Source organism: Pomacea canaliculata, linkage group LG5 (assembly GCF_003073045.1).
Source record: "Pomacea canaliculata isolate SZHN2017 linkage group LG5, ASM307304v1, whole genome shotgun sequence".
NCBI lineage: Eukaryota > Metazoa > Mollusca > Gastropoda > Architaenioglossa > Ampullariidae > Pomacea > Pomacea canaliculata.
In genome coordinates, this window is record NC_037594.1 from 5,826,175 (window position 1) to 5,848,279 (window position 22,105).

A 22,105-nucleotide genomic window follows, 5' to 3' on the forward strand; every position below is an offset into this window, starting at 1 on the left:
AAAGTAATTTTTTTTATTTTTTGTCTTAAAGTCTTGTAAATATGGCTGATGACACAGAACTTGCATCTGTATGAGAAATTGTAAACTTATCAGCTAGATATTTTTGCTGCTGTTAGTTCAACAGTCGTGTGCTGTGCATAAAGGGGGATTTTGTCATTTGCACAGATTCAGATCCTTTCTGAGACACAAGGTTTTCAGTCCATCAGAGCTATAGGGCTTCGTAGTAGAGCTTCTTGACGTTTTTGTTGTGATGAGGATTTTTTGGTTAAGATAAGTCATTTGTTTTATTGCAGATAAACTGTGGACACTTGAACCAGACGCTCGTCTAAAAATCCAACATTTTTCACATGGCTCTTCAAGTGTTTTGGACACTTCTTTAAAGCAGTGTGCCACCAGAAACATTTTTAAGTGTCATATTTGTGGGTACTCAAACTCTAGACTTTTTAACTATAAGCGGCATATGCGTTGCCATACTGGTAAAAAGTTTGAATGTGACAAGTGTTCTTCCACTTACAATTGCAAATATGCATTGCAAAAGCATAAAGGAATCAAACATGGAGTTACAAATTAAAGTCAAATACCAACTTTTCTTGCCTTAAAATGTGTATATGAGTGATAAAATGTGGGATTTGTGGAGTAGGTTAGGTTTTAGATGCTAGTGGTGGTACAAGGATTTGTTGTTAGAAGTATGCTTAAATATAGAGCTTTCACAAAAAGCAGTTGTTTTATGTTGCATACTGAAATACATCCAGACAGTTGTTTTTCATTAAGGAAGAAACACAATTTTGGTAGTGGACATTTGTAACTTAAGCAAAGATGAGTTTTAGAATGATTTACTAAAGGTAAAGGAGGATATTGCTAATGACCTGGTGAACTCAGCTTATATTTGCTGTATTGTAAACCAATTTTCAAGGTTAATTGGCAGGGGTAAATGGCCCAACAGCGAGGAGCTTGAGGAGTAGTAAAACTCAAAGTTTACTTCTTGAAAGATAAAATTGATGAAAAGCTTACATCGGTCATTGTTGGATTTTTAATCCATTTGATTGGATTTTACTCCAGGTAAACAAGACAAACAAAACAAGAATACACTTTTTCGTTGACTTTCAGTGCTTGTGAAAGGAATCCATTTTATTTTAAATCTGAATCAACTCTGAGGTACAGAAACTGACCACACCTGAGTTAAAGGTCTTATTCTTGTGTACTCGGTACACTTGTAAAGCAAAGTTGTTTGTTTTCCTTTCAGGTCTGATATGGGCAGACAGAAACAACAGAAAACAGCACAAACAGGACCATTTACTCTCCACATCATCCCAAACACTCATGGACCACATAGCAGAAAATCAAGCTCTAGCATCTGATTTAATGGGCAAAAAATATCATTGCAGTTCTTGTGGCTATTCAGTTGATCGCTTAGACAATTATAAACGCCACATGCGCCGCCACACGGGAGAAATGTTTCAGTGTGACTCATGTGGGTTGCAGTACAATTCTAAATATCGATTACAAAAGCACATTGAGCAGAAACATGCTTTTCCTAATGTTGCTCAAGCACTTCATTTCAAGGCTGCTGGGCTGGTAAATGTTGAAAGCGGCCTTCTTGCAGACAACTGTGGTTTGCTCAAATTAGATTATTATAGGTTAGATAAAGGCAAAGACAATGTAGTGGTGAAGGACAGACTGTGTAGTGGAGAAGGACAGTTTTCAGAAATCAAGTTGATTTCAACTGCATGTGGAAAAACAAAACTGGATCACGGTCAAACAGATAGCATTTGAAGATTTGCTGGGGAAGATTTTGGTTAGCTTAACAGATTTTCATATAGGCAGAAAAATCTCAAACGAATCATGGTTGTGGTCCTAACTAGTGGGGGGGGGGGATAGGCTATGATCAATCAAAAATTAATCAAGTGATATTATTTGTCTTTGATATGAGCCATATACAACATTTAAAATATATGTGTGTGTGTTTTCAAAATGGTATTAAATGATTATTTGAAGTATTGGAACTGGAGTAACAGTATAAATGGTTCTTCGAAGAAGTTTAAGATTACACTGGAACAAGTTATAAGTAGGATTTGGATTAACTAAAAAATGTTTTGTTAAAATTTTGTTAAGGAGAACTTGGGTATTTGTGAAGTTCGTTGCGTTTTGCATTTTCCTGGCATGCACATCTGACATATACACAGAACAGTTTCTTTTGTGATATAAGCATGTGCTCAGAAAGTTTGGTAATACAATAAAACTAAATTTCTTTTAGATAACTGTTTCCCCATGCATATTCTTTTTACTATTTTGAATGTTGTGGGAAGAGAGAAGAGTATGCATTGGATGTGTACGTCTACAAGTGTGGGTATACGTGAATTTGCTCATATCTGTTGGCTAGAGGACAGGTATAAAATAACCACCTCAACCTTAAACTTATTACCACCTTAGTTGTAGGAGATGCGTTATCATTTAATTGCACATTGAGTAATGTTCTTAAAATATGTATCTCATAACTATTAATAGAGTAAGAGAAAATGCGCAAAGATATTATTTATGTAATGTGTTTCTTTGTCGAACAAGGAAACATATTTTAAAATATTGACCGAATTTTAAAAAATATGTGTATAAACTTGGTATTAGTCCAAGGAGGTGGAACATATTTAATATAGTGTTAATGTGAACATCATTAGCAGTATTACATAGTTAAACAGTGAAAGCAACCCCAGAATTTATATTTAAATTTCTGTATTTTTAAAACTTGCTCATTGTTTTCACTTGTGTTTGAGAAATTGGCAATAGTTAAAGGGAGGAAACTCTTAAATATTTACAACAGAAAAGTTGTAAAACATAAGTATAAATCTTTTAGTTTTAGCATTTATAATGTACTTGTTCATTTTCGTAATGACTTCTGGTGTTTTTTTGTCTTACAGAAATATAAATTTCAAGTTGAGAATTTTCTTTTTGGCTTTGTGGAGAAAAGTAAATAAACATAGAGTATATATTTATATCGTTTCCAATTTTTTTCCTAGCTTTTAAACATTTGTTTAATTACAAAATCATTTTCATGTAATCTGCTAAAGGCTCAAATTAGAATTAGAAGCATCAGTGGTTTAAATCTAGTAGAGGTTATGGATAGCTGGCCATGTGTATTGGAGCTTGCTTACGTGGCCCCCTGCTAAGAGCTTGTTCTGTGCTCTTTCAGACATGAGAGGCAGGCGGGGGTCACACAGGCAGCTTGCACATGCCGAGTCCACAGTAGGCTTCCGCAAGCAGAGATCTTCGCACTCCCCTCCTTTGGCTCATGCCAAGTCACCGGCACCAGTTTCAGAGGTCTCTGTTCGTCAGCCAGCTTTGGATTTAAGCATCAAAGCTGAAAAGAGAACAACTCCTTTTCCTTTTCTTTTTCCTGTTTCTGAAGAGATTCAGGACCAAGAATGTTTTGATGCATCAGATGATGGATTTCGGACCATAGAAGATGCACGTCAGAGAGCAAAAGAAAAGTCAAAACAGTATCGAGAAAAGCAAAAAATGCATCGAATGGCAGATGCAACATATGATTTGGTATTTCGACAGCGGGTAGCAGAGAGGAAACGTAGACAGAGACTAAGAGAGAAAATGAAAAAAATCAAGTTTGGTGTCTTGTAGAGTGATGTGGATAGCATGTATTGACATTAGATATGCAGTAATAGGTTATAGATAATTTTTTATTGGTTATTTTGTTTTCTTTATAATTTTTTTTTATATAAAAAACATCTGATTCATAAACCAATGATACCTCGACATCGGATTCAAAATAATCAGAGATCATTGCTAAAATAGTGGAGCAGTTGCTTCAAAAAATAAAATTACATCTTATGGTGAGGCTAATGTATATCACTTTGAAATAACTTCTGCTGTCCTTTCAGGAATTAAAATCCATCAGAGCCATTTGTGCCAACATTATCCCCAATACTGTCCAGATGTTCTTCTAGAATTTATACTGGAAAAAGATTGAAACATGCTGTTGTCAGAAAAACATTGTGTAACGCAAGTGTTTGCTGTGTCTGTGATGTAAATTTTCTTGAACGAGCTTTATCTTGATGCTTGAGGAGGACAAGACCAGTGGTTTATGAGGAGTGGTATAGGCAGATCAGCTTTTCAGAGCTGTCTGTTTCAAATTTCATGGACAAAGACTAAGAATTATTTTTAATTGTAGCAGTGTTCTTGTCACATTACATCGTCCAAAACTAGCGGCAAATTACTGATTGATAAATGTTTATTGCATGTTTCTTGTTCTGTTCTTTGTGAAACTTTCACCTATAGTAGTGTGCCATAATTGTCATGATAGGACTATTTACAGGGCTGGATGCCTTGGCGTGATATAACCTTAGTTGCTGGCTCTGCATTAAACACCAACCAACCCCCCCCCCCACTCCTTCATAATAGGAGACGGAAAAGCTAAGGAGTGAAGCATCAGATAGGTGAAATGTTAACTTTCTGCTGATGAAGATCTTTTTTTTTTTTTAAACAAAACCAGAGCAGGTTGTATATAATATATGGCAGCCTTGATGAATTCCAAACTTTATACATTTTGTTGTTGTTTACATACAAGATTTCAGACATTTTGTTAAAAGTCATTTGTCTTCTAAAGCTGTTCAGATTTTTAAGTTTGGCTTGAACAGCATTTGCCAGAATTTAATGTGTGTCTTTATTACTGAAATATTAGGTGAGTTTTATTGTAGCGATGCTTCCTGAAGTTGCTAATATTTACAAATTATATTTTTAAGTGTAAACGATATGCATAAAGGAAATTTTTATAACCCACAATTTTGGTATTAAAATTAAAAATTCTTTACCTTTTATTAAATTTTGCAAAAAAAAAAAAAAAGTAGGCAAACAGATAACTACAGTTGTATGATGTAACACTAAATGGAAACAGTATTGGAAAAATAAAATTAAACATTATCACTCTAATAAGTGTAGACTTTTTAATAAATCTTATGTGAGTTTAAACTCAATAATTTATAATTGGTCCTTGCAGTGTATGTATTTTGCTTTATGCAATTGCAAAAAACTATACGAAAATAATAGTTTAAAAAATCATTCATGAGACATTACTGCTTGAATACTAAGACTACTTTTGTTCTGTGCAGTCGTACCACTGGAGAAATATAGGATATACAGTATAAATATTTTCACATAAATATGTACTCTAATATATTGTAGATGCTTAGAAAAATTAGCCATCAAGCTTTTTACACTTTTAAGACAAAAGTGTGTTCAAAATAAATTCCTACCCTACCTTGTACACTTCTATTATAACATTTGAATTTTGAGGTTACAAAGTATTAAATATCAGAAGAGCTTGTTAAAGGTTAAATATTGATGCAGACCCTGTGGAAGAAACTTCAAAGTATTTCCTTTGTGTCATGAAGTACATATGCTGTAAAAGCAGCTAATAGCAAGTTAATATCTCTTATTAATGAGGGATATGCATAGAACAGTAACCAGTTGAACTGTTTTACACATGTTGAAGTACACATGTTTTCTACCAACCTCTAAAAACATTAGTTAATTTATCACTATTTTACTTTTGAAATCCAGTTTTGAAATCCCAAATCCCAACATTATCATTTATGTTTTACTGCAGTGGTTCTCAAAGTATTTCAGACCACGGACAACTTAACTAAAGTAGGCCTAAAATCACCGTGAATTTAGATTTAAATTGCCACATTCGTTTCATTACAATTTAAAACTAAATGTACCTTTGTGACAGTAGTATAGTAATAAGTTTACATAAAATTACATACTTCGCAAAGTACACATAAAAATTATAAATAAGGAAGTGCACTGCATTACTCAGGGTTAGATGATGCAGTTCAATGACATAATGCACGTGCTGTGACAAAAAGACTTAGTTGGTAAGCGAGCGTTTTATGCGAATGAGCATTTGGGCATCTATAAAATTAAAAAACTCGTGTGAAATCAGTACTGGACTAATTAGTGTATCTGGCAATTTAAATATCACTTTGCTGACGTGATGACTGCCAAATTCGGACCACCTGACTTATGCGTGCGAACCACACTTTCAGAACCACTGCTTTACCAGATGACTGGCATATCTATGATCCTGTGACATTGACTTCCATTGAGGAGACATGTTTTTGAATTCTTTGCTAGACAAAGCACAGATTAGGGATATTACTAAAGCTAGCTCACAGGTAGCTAGATTTTCACATTTTAAGTAAATTCCATTCCCATTCACAAGACAGCTAACTGGTTAGTTTTTTTATCTTTTCATTTTGATGTTTTGATAATGTGAAATCCATTTAAAAGGTTCAAGAGAGTACTATAACATATATTGTTAATCTTGCCAATGTAGATTTGAGTATGCATCAGGGCTTCTGCTAAGGCTAAATTCTTTGGGGTCCCAGGGACCCCTTCAGATTTTTAAGGGGTCCCTGTTCTTCGCCCAAATTTGAATGGGACCTCACTGACGAAAATTGAAGGGGTCCTCTGAACTTTTAATGCGTACTGTACGCAATTTTTTGCGTAAGCAGAAGCCCTGTGCATCATCAGTACATGCATATAGATAAATGGTTCATGGCCATAGGTCATAAAAAAGTTTGTCCATTAAAAACTGTTAATGTTGATGCTTCATGGTATAAGCACACTAGTTTGTGGAAGATTCTATAACTTTAATGCTTTGTAGATTAAGTGTAAGAATGAATAGTAACTTTATTTACTTAAATATTTTGTTTTGCAGTTATTTGACAAACGAAGAATAAATTCTTACAAACACAATTCTGTTTTTCTCAACATTAATGCTGTCAGTGGTTTCTGTGTCTTTAACTGCTCTGACAAATTTTGGGATGTTGAAAAGGGTATTTTAAAGTTGCACTCACTAGCTTCTGACAGAATCAAGGAAAATTTTTAGCTAGTAACTTTGCATTTGCAGAGTTTTGTGGAGACTAAAGAAATAGAAAAGGCTGGTGGGAGATACTGCTAATAAAAATGTAGCCCTTGTCAAATATGCATTTTTTATAGATCTCAGAAAACTGATTAAATGAAACCTTCTTTAATTAAGTTTTTTCCCAATTTTATTAGTTGTTGGTGTGACTGAAAGTACAAACAAAAGGGGATCAGACGTGTGATGCTAATACTTGAGATGTTTGTGTGGATTAGGCTACAGCCACTGAGAGAGCCGAGAGCACATATATTAATAAGATATAAAAGATGATCTATAGATTTTAACTGCGTAGAGGTGAGAATGTCTGCTTTCCTGAATGGAAGGGGTTTTCATTTAAGTTTTTATAATTAGTATTTAATGAACTAAACTGATTTTAAAAAATGTTCTTGGTTGGATCTTAAATATAGGAAGAAGTCACCCTCCATTTTTCATTCTGTGTGAGAGAGAGAGAGTGAGATAAAGAGGATGATGAAGGACCTATGTACTGTGAGCATGATTATTATTATTATGCAGTGCGGTTTTATTGCTGTAGGACAGAAAACATTGTCAGTGAGTTATTTGTTGTCTTCTGTCAGCGAGTTATTTGTCTTCTGTTTTCAGGAGCGACTATCATGCACTACATATTTTTACTGACAGTAAGATTAAGTGTGTCTGGAGTTTGAAAACTAAGGTCTTAAATTTTATTATAAGACGTGATGGTAATAGAAATCCAAAAATGGCTGATTATTTTTCTCTTCCTTACTAAAATTCATTATTGAGAGTAGCCCAGGACACAAATCTGAAAATGAGAATCAAAATCTAGTTTTTAAGTGTTTGTGGTTGTGGCAGGGATGTATGACAGTAGCAAAAATTGGTTCTTAGAACATGCTTTGATTAGGTCGTTTTTTTGTGTGCTGAAATAAGAATGCATGTTATGCGTGCTCTGCTTCTTTTCATTATAGTTAACCAACAACCCAGCTGGTTAGTTTCCTGTGATGTATGGGGCTTAATCTTGGTCTTATTAACTTGGATTACTGCTGTAGTATTGGTGTTTTGATTAATGTCACATATAGGAACCAGAAATAAGCTTTCCTGGTTTTGTTATACCAGATAAGTGATAAAATGAATTTGAATATATTCTTTTGTATTATTTTGTGGTATGGTTGGAGTATGTTTCCACTTGCTGAAAAAAAAAAAGATAAACGGTCCATTCATCTCTTATGATACATGGTTGTCCATTGAGCCGTTTGCAGTGTATTAGCAAATATGAAACTATTAAATAGGTTCCTCCTTCTAGATAGTGCTAAGGGATGATGCAGATGATTATAAATTCATTTTCGAATAACACATTTGCTCTTTGTTTTATTTCTGTAGTATTATCACTGGCAAGTTCAGTATATGTTACACTTTCTTTGTGATGATTAAATTAAAGATAGGAGTTTTAAGTACTTGATCATTAATATTTTATATGGTTGAATTGAATATTTGAGGATCTGTTTGGATTCATGGTTTTCAGATAAAGCATACAGTTTCATTTAGTTGTGAATGTGAGAATATGCTACAAAAAAAAAATTGGGCTAAAGCAGATGGTTCAGTGTGTACACTCACTTGCTTTGCCTCATGGACCACTGGCTTGACGCTTTGTTTTAGCAAGTTATTTTATCTGTACGCAGGTTCAAGATGAAAATGAGAGAGTAAGGGTGGATGGACATGTATGACTGCCTTTACCTGAAAATGATATTATCTTCTATAGAGCCATTTTTTTTTTTTTCATCTAACCTAAAAATATTAAGTACTACTTACTAGTAAACCCTATAAAAACTAGTCTGTAATGTTCTGTTCTTTTGTGGCAAGAAAGCCACCTCTTCAATTGGCTAGATGATAGTTTGTCAGTCAATGCTACTGCAGTCACTAAAGCAAAACATGCACACAAAAACATCACATTGTCTGATGCTCAGCAGTTCTTAGGACACCAGCAGGGCTAACTATGAGTTCACTTGATTACCACAGATTCTTCTGTCTCACTTGAGGCCTCCAGGAGCTGCCAAATGCAACCAATGGGTGAGGTTTTGCCTCATGGAAATTATGCATCTGCCGCTTCAGGACTTCAAGTTTATCGTGGCACATCTCAAAAACGTGCCTTTGCAGCAGAGAGAGGAGCAAAGCCTGGAAGTGGTGTAAAACAGCTGGCTAAGTGTGAATACTGTGGAGCAATATTCGGCTCTTCCAGTGGATTAAGTGGACACAGGCGCCGTGTACACCTGAAGAAGCCAGTTCATACATGCAGCATTTGTGGTGTTGGCTTTACCATGAGGGAACATTTTGTTGGGCATATGAACATGCACAGTGGGATAAAAGCTTTTAAATGTCCCTCCTGTCCACGCGCATTTAGCTATAGGACAAGTCTTAGATCTCATCTGAGGGCTAGTGCATGTGGCAGCATACAGCAGCGATAGTTAACAAAATGAGAGTAAGTAGTTTATGGTTCATGTTAGCTGTTTTAAATAGTTGTCTATATTTTGTATTACTCTCTGTGCTTGATAGTTTGAAGCCAGCTTAGGAAAAAATCTTCCTGCAAGGTAGTTTTTCCCCTTTATATGTCATTATTGGCCTGTCTAGAGATTATATTTCTACCCAGAAGATGAGAATCATACATTTCAAAATTAAACCATTCAAAGCAAACATTCCTGAACAACAAACTATACTTTTTAGTGTGAAAGAGCAAGATCTTAACTCAGACGCATTTTCTTCCTTTTTGGTTTTAATGCAGATCTGTGGGATGAACACTCCCAGTCTTCTTCTACAACACATCAGTTCAGACACAATGTGAGGTCTTCTGGAAATTTGCCAGACTCATTTCAGCTTGGGACAGTTCCCTCTGTCTCCTTTCGTTCAGATAAACCATGCTTACTAACAGCAAAAGTTGAAAATGGATGGCTTTGCAAAGAGTGTGGTCGTGTTTTCAACTCAAAAAGTGGTGCATACATTCATGTTCGCCAAGAACACCTCAAAACCCATAGATACTTGTGTGAGATATGCTCTGAAGGCTTTATGATGAAAGCTAACTATGAAGGTCACATGAACAGCCACAAGAGTATAAGAGCATTTAAATGCCAGCACTGTTCTAAGAGTTATTTTTACAGTGGTGACCTACAAAGACACCTTCGGGTTAAAAAGTGTGGGAGCACTACTTCCCATCATTGAAATTGAGATCAAACACACATTGCTGTAACTATTATGTGTGGGGATGGTGATAGGTTGTTGTGATCCCATTATTCATGAGGTTGGGATACGTTGTCATCTTGAACTACATTTTATATTGGAACCATGCGAAGTTTGCAAGAATATCTCAGAACGAGTCAGCTAGTGTAACAACTTAATCTTTCGCTTTTATCTATCTCCATTCAGCTACCAGCCCACACTTTAGAAATAAGGTAAAAATGCAGGGGGAAAATTAAGAACAATCTTCAACTTTTTCAAAAGAGCTTGCTTTTGCTGCTAACTCTAAATTCAGGATGGGTAAATATGCTAATAGTATAGCATCTGGCAACCTCAATTTCAAATCTTTTCCTTCTCTTGGTACAGATTCTTCTGCATCATACTCAATGTCATCTTCACAGATCCAACAAATGCACACCACAGCTTTGAGCTCATCATTGAAGAACTACGAAGGCATGCTGATAAAAACCGCATCTGGTCAGTGGTACTGTGGGTTCTGTAGCCGAAGATTTCATACTAAGCAGGGATGCCTCCGGCATCTTCTTCAGCAGCACCTGAAAAGGCATCGGTTTGTTTGTGAAATATGTGCAAAAGGCTTCATGATCAGGGGAGCATACATTGGGCACATGAACAAACATGACCAGACAAGAGCATACAGGTGTCCGAACTGCTCAAAAAGCTATTTCTACAAGAATGCACTCAAGCGACACCTGAATGAAAAAAAATGTGAAAGTATGTCACATAGTGAATAACATGTAAGGACCAAAGAGGACTGTCATTTTTTGGAGGAGAGGAATCACTCAGGTCACTGAAATAGGAACTGAGTGTAAAAACCTAAGCCCATAACTTACATTAGAATTATTTTGAATTCTAATAATTGAACTTGGCTCATCTTGACTGCTACAAGAAACTGTCTTTTTGCGAAATAAGCCACACTTTAGGCAAATTTTACTCTGATTAACCACCTCCTACCCCACAAAAAAAGTGTGGGAAATTGAAATAATTTTTGTCAACTTAATATATTCGTTCTGGATTTTTTAGGAGGTAGAGTGGGTGGACGGGATTATGTACCAGAAAGTGTTAAAGTTAATCCTCTTTTCTGTTTCTGTAAACACATTTATGTAATTTACATTGTAATCACAACAAGAGTTGGAAAATGGGTGGGTATGATGTGTTCAGGATAGCTCCTCAGGATCACCATTACTGTAGGAGCTCTGTTCACATGCAAAGAACCCAAGAATGTTCAGGTTTACATAACTTTCTTCCTGTTCGTCTGGCAGATTTGTATCCAGAGAAACCTGGGTCATCAGGAAACTGGGAGCTGAGCACCAAAGGGCATAATTCATCAAGGAATGACTACAGAGGCATGTGGACTGTCACTGCAACGGGTGTTTTGCAGTGCAAATTGTGTAATCGTAACTTTCATTCTCAGCCTGGATTGCAACTACACATTCGCCAGAAACACATGAAATCTTATAGATTTATATGCGAGATCTGTTCTCAAGGCTTTATAGTCAAATCCGACTATGTAGGCCATGTCAATAAACACAGACAAGTGAGACCTTTTCAGTGCCCAAGATGCCCCAGGACTTACTGTTACCGAGCAACTCTTTATGATCATCTCAAAAAGTGTAAGCAGTAGGTAGGTAATATATCCTTAAGCAATTGCAAGATTTGCAAATAGAGATTTAGACTCCTGGTATGATCATTTTAATGAGGAGGGAATCTCTAGGTGATTGCTTTGGAATGCAATTTTCCTGCAAGTGGAGGTACACACTGACCCGTAGAATTCTGGTCTGTACAGATTATCTGACATAATATAATGATTTATTTTTGTTCTACTTGTTACACTCACATTAGGTCTTCATGAGTTTCCTGGGAGACCAGAAGAGATGCCGCAGAGAAATTTGCTACCTTCCTCATCTCGGACAAGCTACATTGGACTTTGGACAAAAACTGAGTACGGTTGTCTCCAGTGCAAAGAGTGTGGCAAAGTTTTCCGCTCACAAGTTGGCCTGCATACCCACATCCGCCAGCACCATATTAAGTCCTTCAAATTTGTGTGTAAAATCTGCTCAAAGGGCTTTATGGTGAAGTCAAATTATATTGGCCACATGAATAGCAAGCACTACCAAATCAAACCTTTTGAGTGCCCTCACTGTAGAAAGACATACGTCTACAAAAAGGATCTGCAGTATCACATCAGTTCCAGAAAGTGCAATGGAATAATGGATGGTGAAGAATGTAAATAGGAGGCCAGTCATAATAAGTCAAAACATTTGCATCAAGCCATGCAAACAAGTGATTGTATACACTGAACCAGCCAAGACTGAAAGCGCATTCTGAAATAGTTTGTTGTTTATCAAAACAGATCCAGATCAGCTGACTCATGGATCAGCAGGTGTACTCGCAAAAAGACTGACTCGTCGGCAAGCACATGTGGACTATTCAGGGATGTGGTCAAGGACTTCTTCTGGCTTGTTAGAGTGCAAGCAGTGTAGTCGAACATTTAAAACTTGGGCTGGTTTACAGGTGCACATCCGTCAGCATCACTTAAAGGTTTTTAACTATGTGTGTGAGAAATGCTCAAAAGGTTTCATGGCCAGAGCACATTATGTGGGGCATGTAAATATGCACAATCAGATAAAGCCATTCAAGTGCCCACGATGCCCCATGAGTTATTTTTATAAGCAAGATCTCCGGAAACATTTTCTCTCAAAAAAGTGCACCTAATTTTGTTCCTTGTATTTGCTCAATCTTTGGCATAGGACTAAATGTGTTATTCACAGCGGAACATAAAACAGCACTTAGAAGTGCTAATATAAATGTATTTATCAGTGAAACCTATGTAAGACACACTAAAAAGACATTTAAAAAATATTTTCATATCCAAAGGTCTTGAATAGCAAAATATTTAAAAAAAAGGTAGACCAGTGTAACATGCTTTTTAGCAATTCATACAGAATAAATGCAATTCCCCCTCTCCCACTGTCAATAGAGGTACTATGTTGTTTCTTTTTACATACAAATGAGCCATATGGCAAAAATCAGAATACTTTGTCCCATCAGTGGCTGAAGAGAAGGTGCACAGTGAGCACTGATCTATTTACCATGTACATGTATTCACATATAGAGTATTTTGATTTGTTTTATAAAATCTTGAATTTGAATTGAGTCATCTTTGTACCACTGTCTGCATATCTAGAATCAGCCTGGCAGAGTTTTCCCTGTGGGTGATGGCTAAGTTTTTCACCTGCTGTATAATTTCTTGCAGTGATATAGCTTCTAATACTGACATGGTGTTGAGCACTAATAACTGCTAGGAGGATGCTGATGCTTTTATGGTTCTCTGTATTTTCAGAAGCCTGCTTCCTTACTCCAAACCAGTACATTTTTCCAAAAGGAAGAATTCATTTTTGTTACCCCCACGCTCAGCTTTCTACAGCCAGGCACCCTTCCTTCTGAAGACAGATTCTATAACTTTTCTTTCTCTCCTCACCCCTTCTTACAGCAGAACATTTGCTACTGGGCTTGGTTCATCATCACTGTGAAAATGCAGTCATCCTGTTGGGGTTAAAAAATAAAGAAATCAGAATGCACATTGCAATCTTTCCATTTCTCACACACGCAGAGAAAGATATGTAGACGGTGGGAGTGATATGTTCTTCAAAGGTTAGATATGGTGGGAATGCCTGCATTGTTTTGTGAATAGACATTAAGCTGGCTAACATTGTTAAACTAACTACTGTACAGTTTTTAAAATGATAAAGTATGGCTGTTTTTATTTATTGCAAAAACTGATCAGGTGAAATATTTTGAGGAGAAACAACAGTAGACGGCACTCAGTTGGCACACGTTTGACATAACTGTGCATTTAGAGTTAAGGGATGTAACTTGTCATTAAAGGTATTTGTCTTGTGTGTCTTATTTCAGTGACAAAGCATTACTAGTATCTTTACCTTTTGAGAAATTGTGTAATTCAGACTGGAGGCATTTTTTGTTTCTTAATAATAAAGTGTTTGTCAATATCTGTATAATAAATTCAGCAGTTATCTGCTTTTATGACAGCTGTTGGTGTGGTAAATAGTTTATGATGTTTAATAACTTTTAAGAGTCTAAATTGAGGAAATGCATTTTAGTTTACCCTCTGGCTTTTACTCTCAGTTTCTAGAAAGTTAATATGCTGACATAGCCAAGGGAGCTGTTACCACTGTCATTACTTCAAAGCAAACTTAAGTTTATTTTTTTTAAAAACCTCAATGAACAGGTATAATTTTGGGATAAGAACTTTCTTCCCCTGCACACTTAATCTTTGTATTGCATTTTATTGGCAGTCTCATTTAAAAACAATTCTTCACTGCTGATTATTTAGTTTCTTTGGTTAAATAAAAGTGCATTTACATACATTTGAATTGGCTTATTTTTTATTATTTTTTTTTAGTGTTGTGCGTTTTCTCTGATGCAATTAGAACTTCAAATAGAGAAGTATAATTTTTGTGAACTTGATTAGGGAGTGGGAGGTGTAGCAGGATGTTGTTCCCTCTATCATAATGTGTCAGTATATTTTTTGACAGGTGATGAACACACAATTTTGTAAGAAATTAGTTCATTAACCATAGTGGGTTTAAGTTTAAAGAATAATTCAAGAACTCAAGGTTATTACAATACAAATTTAAAACTATGAATTGCTACCACTAAATTGCATGCATCACCTAACACATTTAGAGTTTCTTTAAACAATATAATACCAAAAAAGTCCTTGTACTTTGTTAAAAAAAAAGAAGGGAGCAATAGCAAAAGAAAAAAAAAGCGAAAAAACAAATAAATAAAACACACACACACACAAAACAAAGAGTTCCCATCCTGTCATGTCATTCCTGATTCAAAATCTGGACAGCTTGAAACATACCATCTTTTTCTTCTGGGAACAGATATATCAAGGAGTTTGGAGATGACCCGTACTTCATTTCTGCCAAGGACCAGCTACAGAGGACTGTGGACGAAAAATGAATTGGGGCAATTACAGTGCAAGATGTGCGGAACTACTTTTCATAGTAATGGAGGACTGCACAAACACATCCGTCAACAACATTTGGCAAAACATACATATGTTTGTGAGATCTGTGGACAAGGTTTCAACATTAAAGGCAATTATGTAGGGCACATGAATAAGCATAAAGGAATCAAGCCATTCCGTTGTTCAGATTGTGGCCAGTCTTATTCACATAAAGGAAGTTTGCAAAGGCATCATCGCTATGAGAAATGTTCCCAGTCATGTACTTAAGAAACATGTTGGGTGCTTGGCCAGATAATGGCTTTTACCAGAACAGACCGAGAAAGAAAACTGTTGAACTCCTCGCAGTGTGTAGAATAGACTGAGAAAAATGGATGGACAATGAATAATTGTTTTTAAAAAAATCATGAGCTTGATGGCATGATATCCATGTAGTGAAAGATGACACAAATCCTGTTTGCACAATTGATAGAAAGCTTCAGCATGGGGAATATAGAGATCTTATTGTGTTTAATTAAAACAAAATATTTGTGAGCAGTGGTTTGCAACTGTTCTTCTGTTCTTTAAGTTAACATATCCCAGAGTTCTTTTAGTTCACAGTAACATTGTGAGACTTTTAAATGAAATTTTATCTTTATTATTTTGTTGTTGCCATTGCCATTAGGCTGTATTTGTCCATGTAGGTGTCATTTGGCTGTTAACTACTTGTTAGTAAAATTTAGTTTTAGATTGCCTCTACTCCCCATATTTATGCATGAAAGTTATTTATGATATAAATGTGCGGATTATATTTTGACGAACATGAAAATCTCCCCTCAACTGCCCCTGTCATCCTCAGTACCACACACCCTTTGCAGTACCCTTTTTAAAAAAAATATTTATTGGGCCAAATGTAGATGAGCCACTTGCACATTCTTGTCATCACTGTGCAGTGTGGAGTGAATTGCCTAAACTCACTTTGTCTTTTTAGATCAGGAAATACTGCTATTCGTTTTAATGGTACTTTTACAATATCTTTGTGTACAATTTAATTAGAAATTGAGTAAACTTGTAAGATTATGCACCATACATTTTTTTAACTTGAGGGGAGGGGTAGGGGAATAAATAAATTAATGTTACATGGTGAAGAGTGTTAAACAGAAGTGCTCAAATATGCTGAAAAATTAACTCAGCCATTCGGTAATATTTAATGTGTGTATATGTTATATATTGGTACTGAGGGAATTGAAGATTCATAAAGAATATCTACTCCAGACATACTCCATTTTTGTTTGTTCTGGAAACAGATCAGCCTGGGATGTCCAAGGATTCAAATTCCAAGTTGACCTCATGGATGTCGACAAGAAATGGCTACTCTGGAATGTGGACTAGAACAGCATCTGGGGCTTTGCTGTGTGTTGGGTGTGGGCATGGGTTTCATAGTTTTGGTGGACTGTACAATCATATCCGTCAGCAGCATTTATCAAGGCACACATATATTTGTAGTATTTGCAGTCAAGGCTTTAACATCAAGGGCAACTTTATAGGTCATATGAACAAACACAAAGGAATCAAGCCATTTCGGTGTTCAAATTGTGGGCAGTCCTATTCACACAAAGGAAGTCTTCAAAGGCATCTTCGTTATGAAAAATGTGGGCAGCCCAAAATGTCTTAGTGAAATAATAGAAATGAATATTTCACCAGTAACCTTTACTAAAATAACCTATGGGTTTCAGCACTTTCTTGTGTTTTGAAATGTGTCCTAGTTTGCATCTTTGTGAAATTAAAATGAGTGGTTTATAACAGATACTGGCTTAGATTATCCAAAGGTTTGTCTGTGCTATAAAGTCAAACTTTTAGCTTAAGGGGGAAAAGAATGGTTTGACCCAAAGGAAGGAGATGAGGCACAGGTGCAGTGTCCTTCACTAGTTGCACTCTTTGCTTGATCAGATCCGTTCTTTCTTGCCAAAGGATAAAAGTTCGGCATTTAATTTAGTGGTTTAGCAGGCTGTAGTGAAAAGATCAGTATAACTTCTTGGTTTTCAGAAATACTTTGTGTCATTTAAAGTGTTGTGGCATCCATACTCCTTATTGGAATCGTACTTCTTTGCCCTATTGTGTTGGAGAAGTTTGCCTTATGATGGTGTCATTTCTGAGAAAACATTGTTTCTTTTACCAGGCAGCTTTTATAGTAAATGGGAGTTGATCATAAAGAAACCAAAGTCCTATACACTTAAGAAGCACACTTTAGGAAAGATAATATTCTATTGATAATGTCACCAATAAATCTCTGGGCAATTTAAGCGGTTCTTGACATAGAGGTATCATGTCCTTAAACATCAATCAATTCTTGCATTATTTTCATCATTTTTCATTTCTTGAGGTCAGTCATTTCTCTCTACCATTTTCAAAGTGTATCAGAGTTTTTCAGTTTCCATCAAATTATAAGATAAGATAGAACTTTATTTGTCCCAGAGGGCAATTCTGGTGCAGCTCAATCAAAAAAAAACAAAAAAACAACAACAAAAAACCAGCATTCATTTTATTTTTCTCGTATGTTCAAATTTTTGCTTCTCAAAACTGTCAGTTGGGTGGCCTCCAGAAGTCCACTGTCTATTTCAAATTGTCAGCACTCCCAGAGGTGACCAGGCTGGTTTCTCAACTTAAGGCATGCTTCGTCTAGAATTTATATTTTAATGATTGTATAGATGAATCTCACACACACACACAGACTTCAGATATCAGTCGTAATGCAGATAAAAAATTTTTTAAGAACTTCAATGAAAGAGGTCACAGTAAACTATGTGTTGCAGACATTCAAAAATTATGGCTAAATTGGATGGCATACTCTTGGAGGGCAAAGGAAAGTGCTATGTTTTAAGCTAGTTTTGATGTGCTATGAACGAGATCCTAGTTTTTGTCAAATATTGTGCCTTTGCAGTGGTAATCTTCTTGTCTCTTGATTAATGCAAATTGGTAATCTTTTCTCTGAGAAACAAAATATTTATAAGCATTTCTGAATGGTATAAACAAGCACTTTTTTGAAGTGCTTTCCTGTTTTCTGCTTGGAAATTGCCATAGAATACCTGTCAAAAATTTGCGAGCAGTTAGGTTTTTGGATGCACATGTATGTAAATGTTTTGTCATTTAATCAAGCAAGGCTTTGAATATTTAGTATTTTAAGTTTGTCATGACAGGAGTTGTTTGTATTCCTCTCTATGGAAAATTGTTTGCATAAATGTGGTCAAGAATAACACTGCTTTGTCATCAAAGAGTGATAATATACTGGTTTTACATTAAATAGTATTCATGGGTGAATTCTTGATGGACGTGTTCTCTCTTTTGCCCAGTTTATGACAAATAGATATCTGGGCGTTGTTTTTTTTTTATTAACTAGAGTGATTCATATATTATAGTCTTTACAAATGTACTCAGCAAGATGCGACTTCAGCATAATTCATGCAAGGTTGAATTAGCCCAGACTAGACACCTAGAACTGGGGCAATACAGAGATAGAAGAAAGCATAGAGGATTGACAAAAACCAAAACAAAACACAGCAAACAAATGACTTCCGTAAGTGGTGTATTTTGAAGACTCTTAAGACTTTAATGAAAAAGGACTAAATGCTTGGTATTGGCACATCTGGTTTATCTTGGTTCCTCCCCACTTTCTGCTACAGGGCTCTTCCAAAACGTGCAGCACCTGATTATAACTGTATTTCAGTTCTTTAGTTTTTCTGTAATAATACCGTCAGTTGAGAAGCTTTCCGATTCAAATTTAGGTGTCTTCCATTCACAGATTGGGCATAGGGATTTATGAAATCATCAGCTTGTGGACAGTCCCTGTTCATATCAGAAGTTCAAGGACAGGGTAACTATGCAGTGCTGTGGACCAAAGCAGCTTCAAGGAAAATCCAATGCAGTGTGTGTGAAAGTGTACTTCACAATCAGAGGGCATTGTACAATCATGTGTATCAGCAACACCTTAAGAAGCATATTTATGTGTGTAAAATTTATTCTCGGGGTTTCCTCTCAAAAGATCCTTATGAACAAACAAAGGCCAAAGACCCAAGGCTGCTGCAGTGTGGAGTGTCCCACTTTTATAAAAGCAATTTGAAGAAACGTGCAGAAGTCAAGGATTGTCATATATGTGAGATTTGTAATAATGAACTTGCATTTTGTTTTATGGAAGTGAAATGTGTAAGATTTAGCACAATCAGGTTTGCTTTATGAGGTATTATAAGCACATATTGATAACATCATTTATGCCTAAAAGTTTATGTGCTTCAGTTAGCACTTGGAATAAATCAAAACCTGAAAAATACTTTCAATATTAATGATCATTTTTTAGCAACTGACATGTTTTTTGTATAGTGGCAAATCTTTGTTTTTGTATCTGCTTTGGATTTAGTTTTATTATCGTGATTAGATTCAAAGATAATTTTTTGAAGCTCTACCTTTAAAGTTGAGTTTTAGGCTCCATTCCATATACTGTTTTTTTAAGCAGTCTTATTTGCTATGACATCAACAGTTTTGAGTGTTCTAAAAAACAAAACAAAAAAACAGAAGTTTGGAAACTGGTCGGGGGGGGGGGTGGGTGGTGGTGGGCAGAGGGGGTGTGGTTGAGGAGACAAGGCAGTGTTGAAAGTGAAAGGCATGCATCCTTGTTAAAGGCACTTCACATATCCCAGCCATCACTCAGGAATCCAACCTTATCTGGTCTCCCCCCCCCCCCCCCCCCAGAAAAAAAAAAAAACTCTGAAAGGATAACAAAAACAAAAAAAAAGTTTGAAGCAGCATAGCAGATTTTGTATCGAGAATAGAAAGACCTTGTCCAAAAATATGCATTATTGAAAAATCCAGTTGTCCTTAAAAATAAAAGTCAGTCCTGAAAAACCTTAATTTTTCTCTTTTGGCAACAGATTGGTGGTTTGGAAAGCAGAAGTCATTGTCATGGGTATGGCCTACCACTTTGGTTTCAACACTGTCACCAGGTTCTGGTCTCACTGGAATGCGGACCAAAACTGCAGCAGGAGAACTGCAGTGCAAGCAGTGTGGAACATTATTTCATAGCATAGGAGGACTAAATAATCATATCCGCCAGAAGCATTTAAAGAGACATACACATGTGTGTGATATATGCAATCAAGGCTTTATAATCAAAGGGAATTATGTGGGACACATGAATAAACACAAAGGCATAAAACCATTTTGCTGTCAGCAGTGTGGCAAAGGATACTACTATAAGACACATCTACAGCAACACTTGCGAGATCGAAAGTGTCCACAGTAGTTAAGGAACAGTCTGCAGCGTTTTTCTTGCTAATCAGCAATAAGAGGACTGCATTTATGATGCTCATTTATTCTGTGTTCATATGTGAAGCACTGGTAAGACTGTGTCACCAGCCACTCAAAGCCTTTTTGTCTTGTAAGAGTTGAGTCAGTTTGAGTTGTTTTTAAATCACTTTGTCCATTGCTATGTCAGATTTTGAATGTCAGAAACAGATGCTGGATGTACAGAGCTAACCAGTATTGCTTGAGATTATTTTTAAAAAAATACTGTAAGTGTGCTGTGCATGATCACATGCAGTTATTCAAGATTAAAATGTTGGTGCAGTTCCTAGGAGTAGAACTCTATGGTTATGGGAGCTGTGCTTGTAATAGGAAGGCACCAGACAGGGTGTGTAGGTCAACACCTTTAAACCCTATGGTTGAAAAAGAAAGCTGAGCATAACTTGAGGAAAGAGTTCCTTAAAATAACTCCAAGCTCTGTTTGCTCTTCTGAGGGCAGATCTGACTGGCCTGAACTGGGAACATTCATCACCAAGAACCAGACACCTGACCCTTCCCCAGGCTTTGACTTCTAGAGCAGACTACACAGGAACATGGTCAAGGACTGCTAGTGGGAAGTGGCAATGCGTCCAGTGCGACCACATTTGTCATTCACAGACTGGGATGTACAATCATATCCGTCAAAGTCACCGAAAAGCATTTACATACGTTTGTGACAAATGTTCACAGGGTTTCGTAGTTCGTGACAATTATATTGGCCATATGAATAAACACAGAGGTGTTAAACCATTCAGTTGCCAAGAATGTGGTTCAAGATATTTTTGCAAGTCACACCTCCAGCGCCATATTAGGACCAAACGATGTACTCAAATACAAAGGCCGTCCGACAGTGGCAATTCCTCGTTTTTTCCTATACCTTAAATTGCTAAATGTTTGCACAGCAACCAATTGAAATATTTATTTTCACTATGTCATCTATTTTTTTCTAAAGGACTGATTTGTGTATTGGTTTAATATATATTGGCTTTTAATTGGCTGTCTTGGAGAAAATGTTCTTGTGGACTGCATCACATAAAACAAGTATAGTTTTAAAGAGAATGATCATATTGAGTAATTTAGTTTGGGGGTGTAAAACAAACAGTAAAAACAGCAACAAGTTTTTTTTTTTAAGTCTTATCGTCAGACTTAATTTTTTTTTTTTTTTTTATGCTCAACATTTCACCTACTTTGAAATCTAGACTTTTGGTTTCTGAAAGGGTATTATTTTTGAGGTTGCAGGAATTATCGTATGTAAATTCTTTGTAATCAGTTGTGAATGGAACTGCAAAAATATGCTCATGTTCAAGTATCATTATTGAGTTTAAACCACATTATTTTAAAGTCTTTAGATGACCAGGATGTTAAGTTCTCTTAAAATAAAAAGACACTGCTGTCATGACTGTTAAAGGGAGGTGGTGACCAATTTATATGAGTAGAAATTCTTTTGAATTTTGTTTCAGTCTCAGAAATTTTACAATAAAGACTTAATATGAAGAACTTGAGTGGGGTTGGGGTGGCAGATTAGTTTGCTAAAACAATCCTTTTGACGACAGCACATGCACATATTACTTGGTCTCTTTTTCTCTGTGCATTGTGTTTCACCATACCCACCTTTATATACATTCATAACATTAGAAATTGGAGGTAGTGAA

The 22,105-nt window shown here is 36.0% G+C and overlaps 1 protein-coding gene across 44 annotated transcripts in view; it reads left to right on the forward strand.

The window, feature by feature from the left end:
- The window catches only part of LOC112563530 (zinc finger E-box-binding homeobox 2-like), an 86,336-nt gene that overhangs the window by 13,441 nt on the left and 50,790 nt on the right, over positions 1 to 22,105 (forward strand). Inside the window, exons 4-6 of one of the 44 annotated variants that reach the window (XM_025237496.1) lie at positions 10,496 to 10,606; positions 11,410 to 11,760; positions 11,990 to 14,538. The exons of 28 other annotated variants lie outside the window; for them this stretch is intronic. In XM_025237496.1, the coding sequence (XP_025093281.1) occupies positions 10,496 to 10,606; positions 11,410 to 11,760; positions 11,990 to 12,381 (854 nt within the window). In that variant the 3' untranslated portion in view covers positions 12,382 to 14,538. 15 more of the 44 variants (XM_025237503.1, XM_025237527.1, XM_025237498.1 and 12 more) reach the window with 15 other exon arrangements.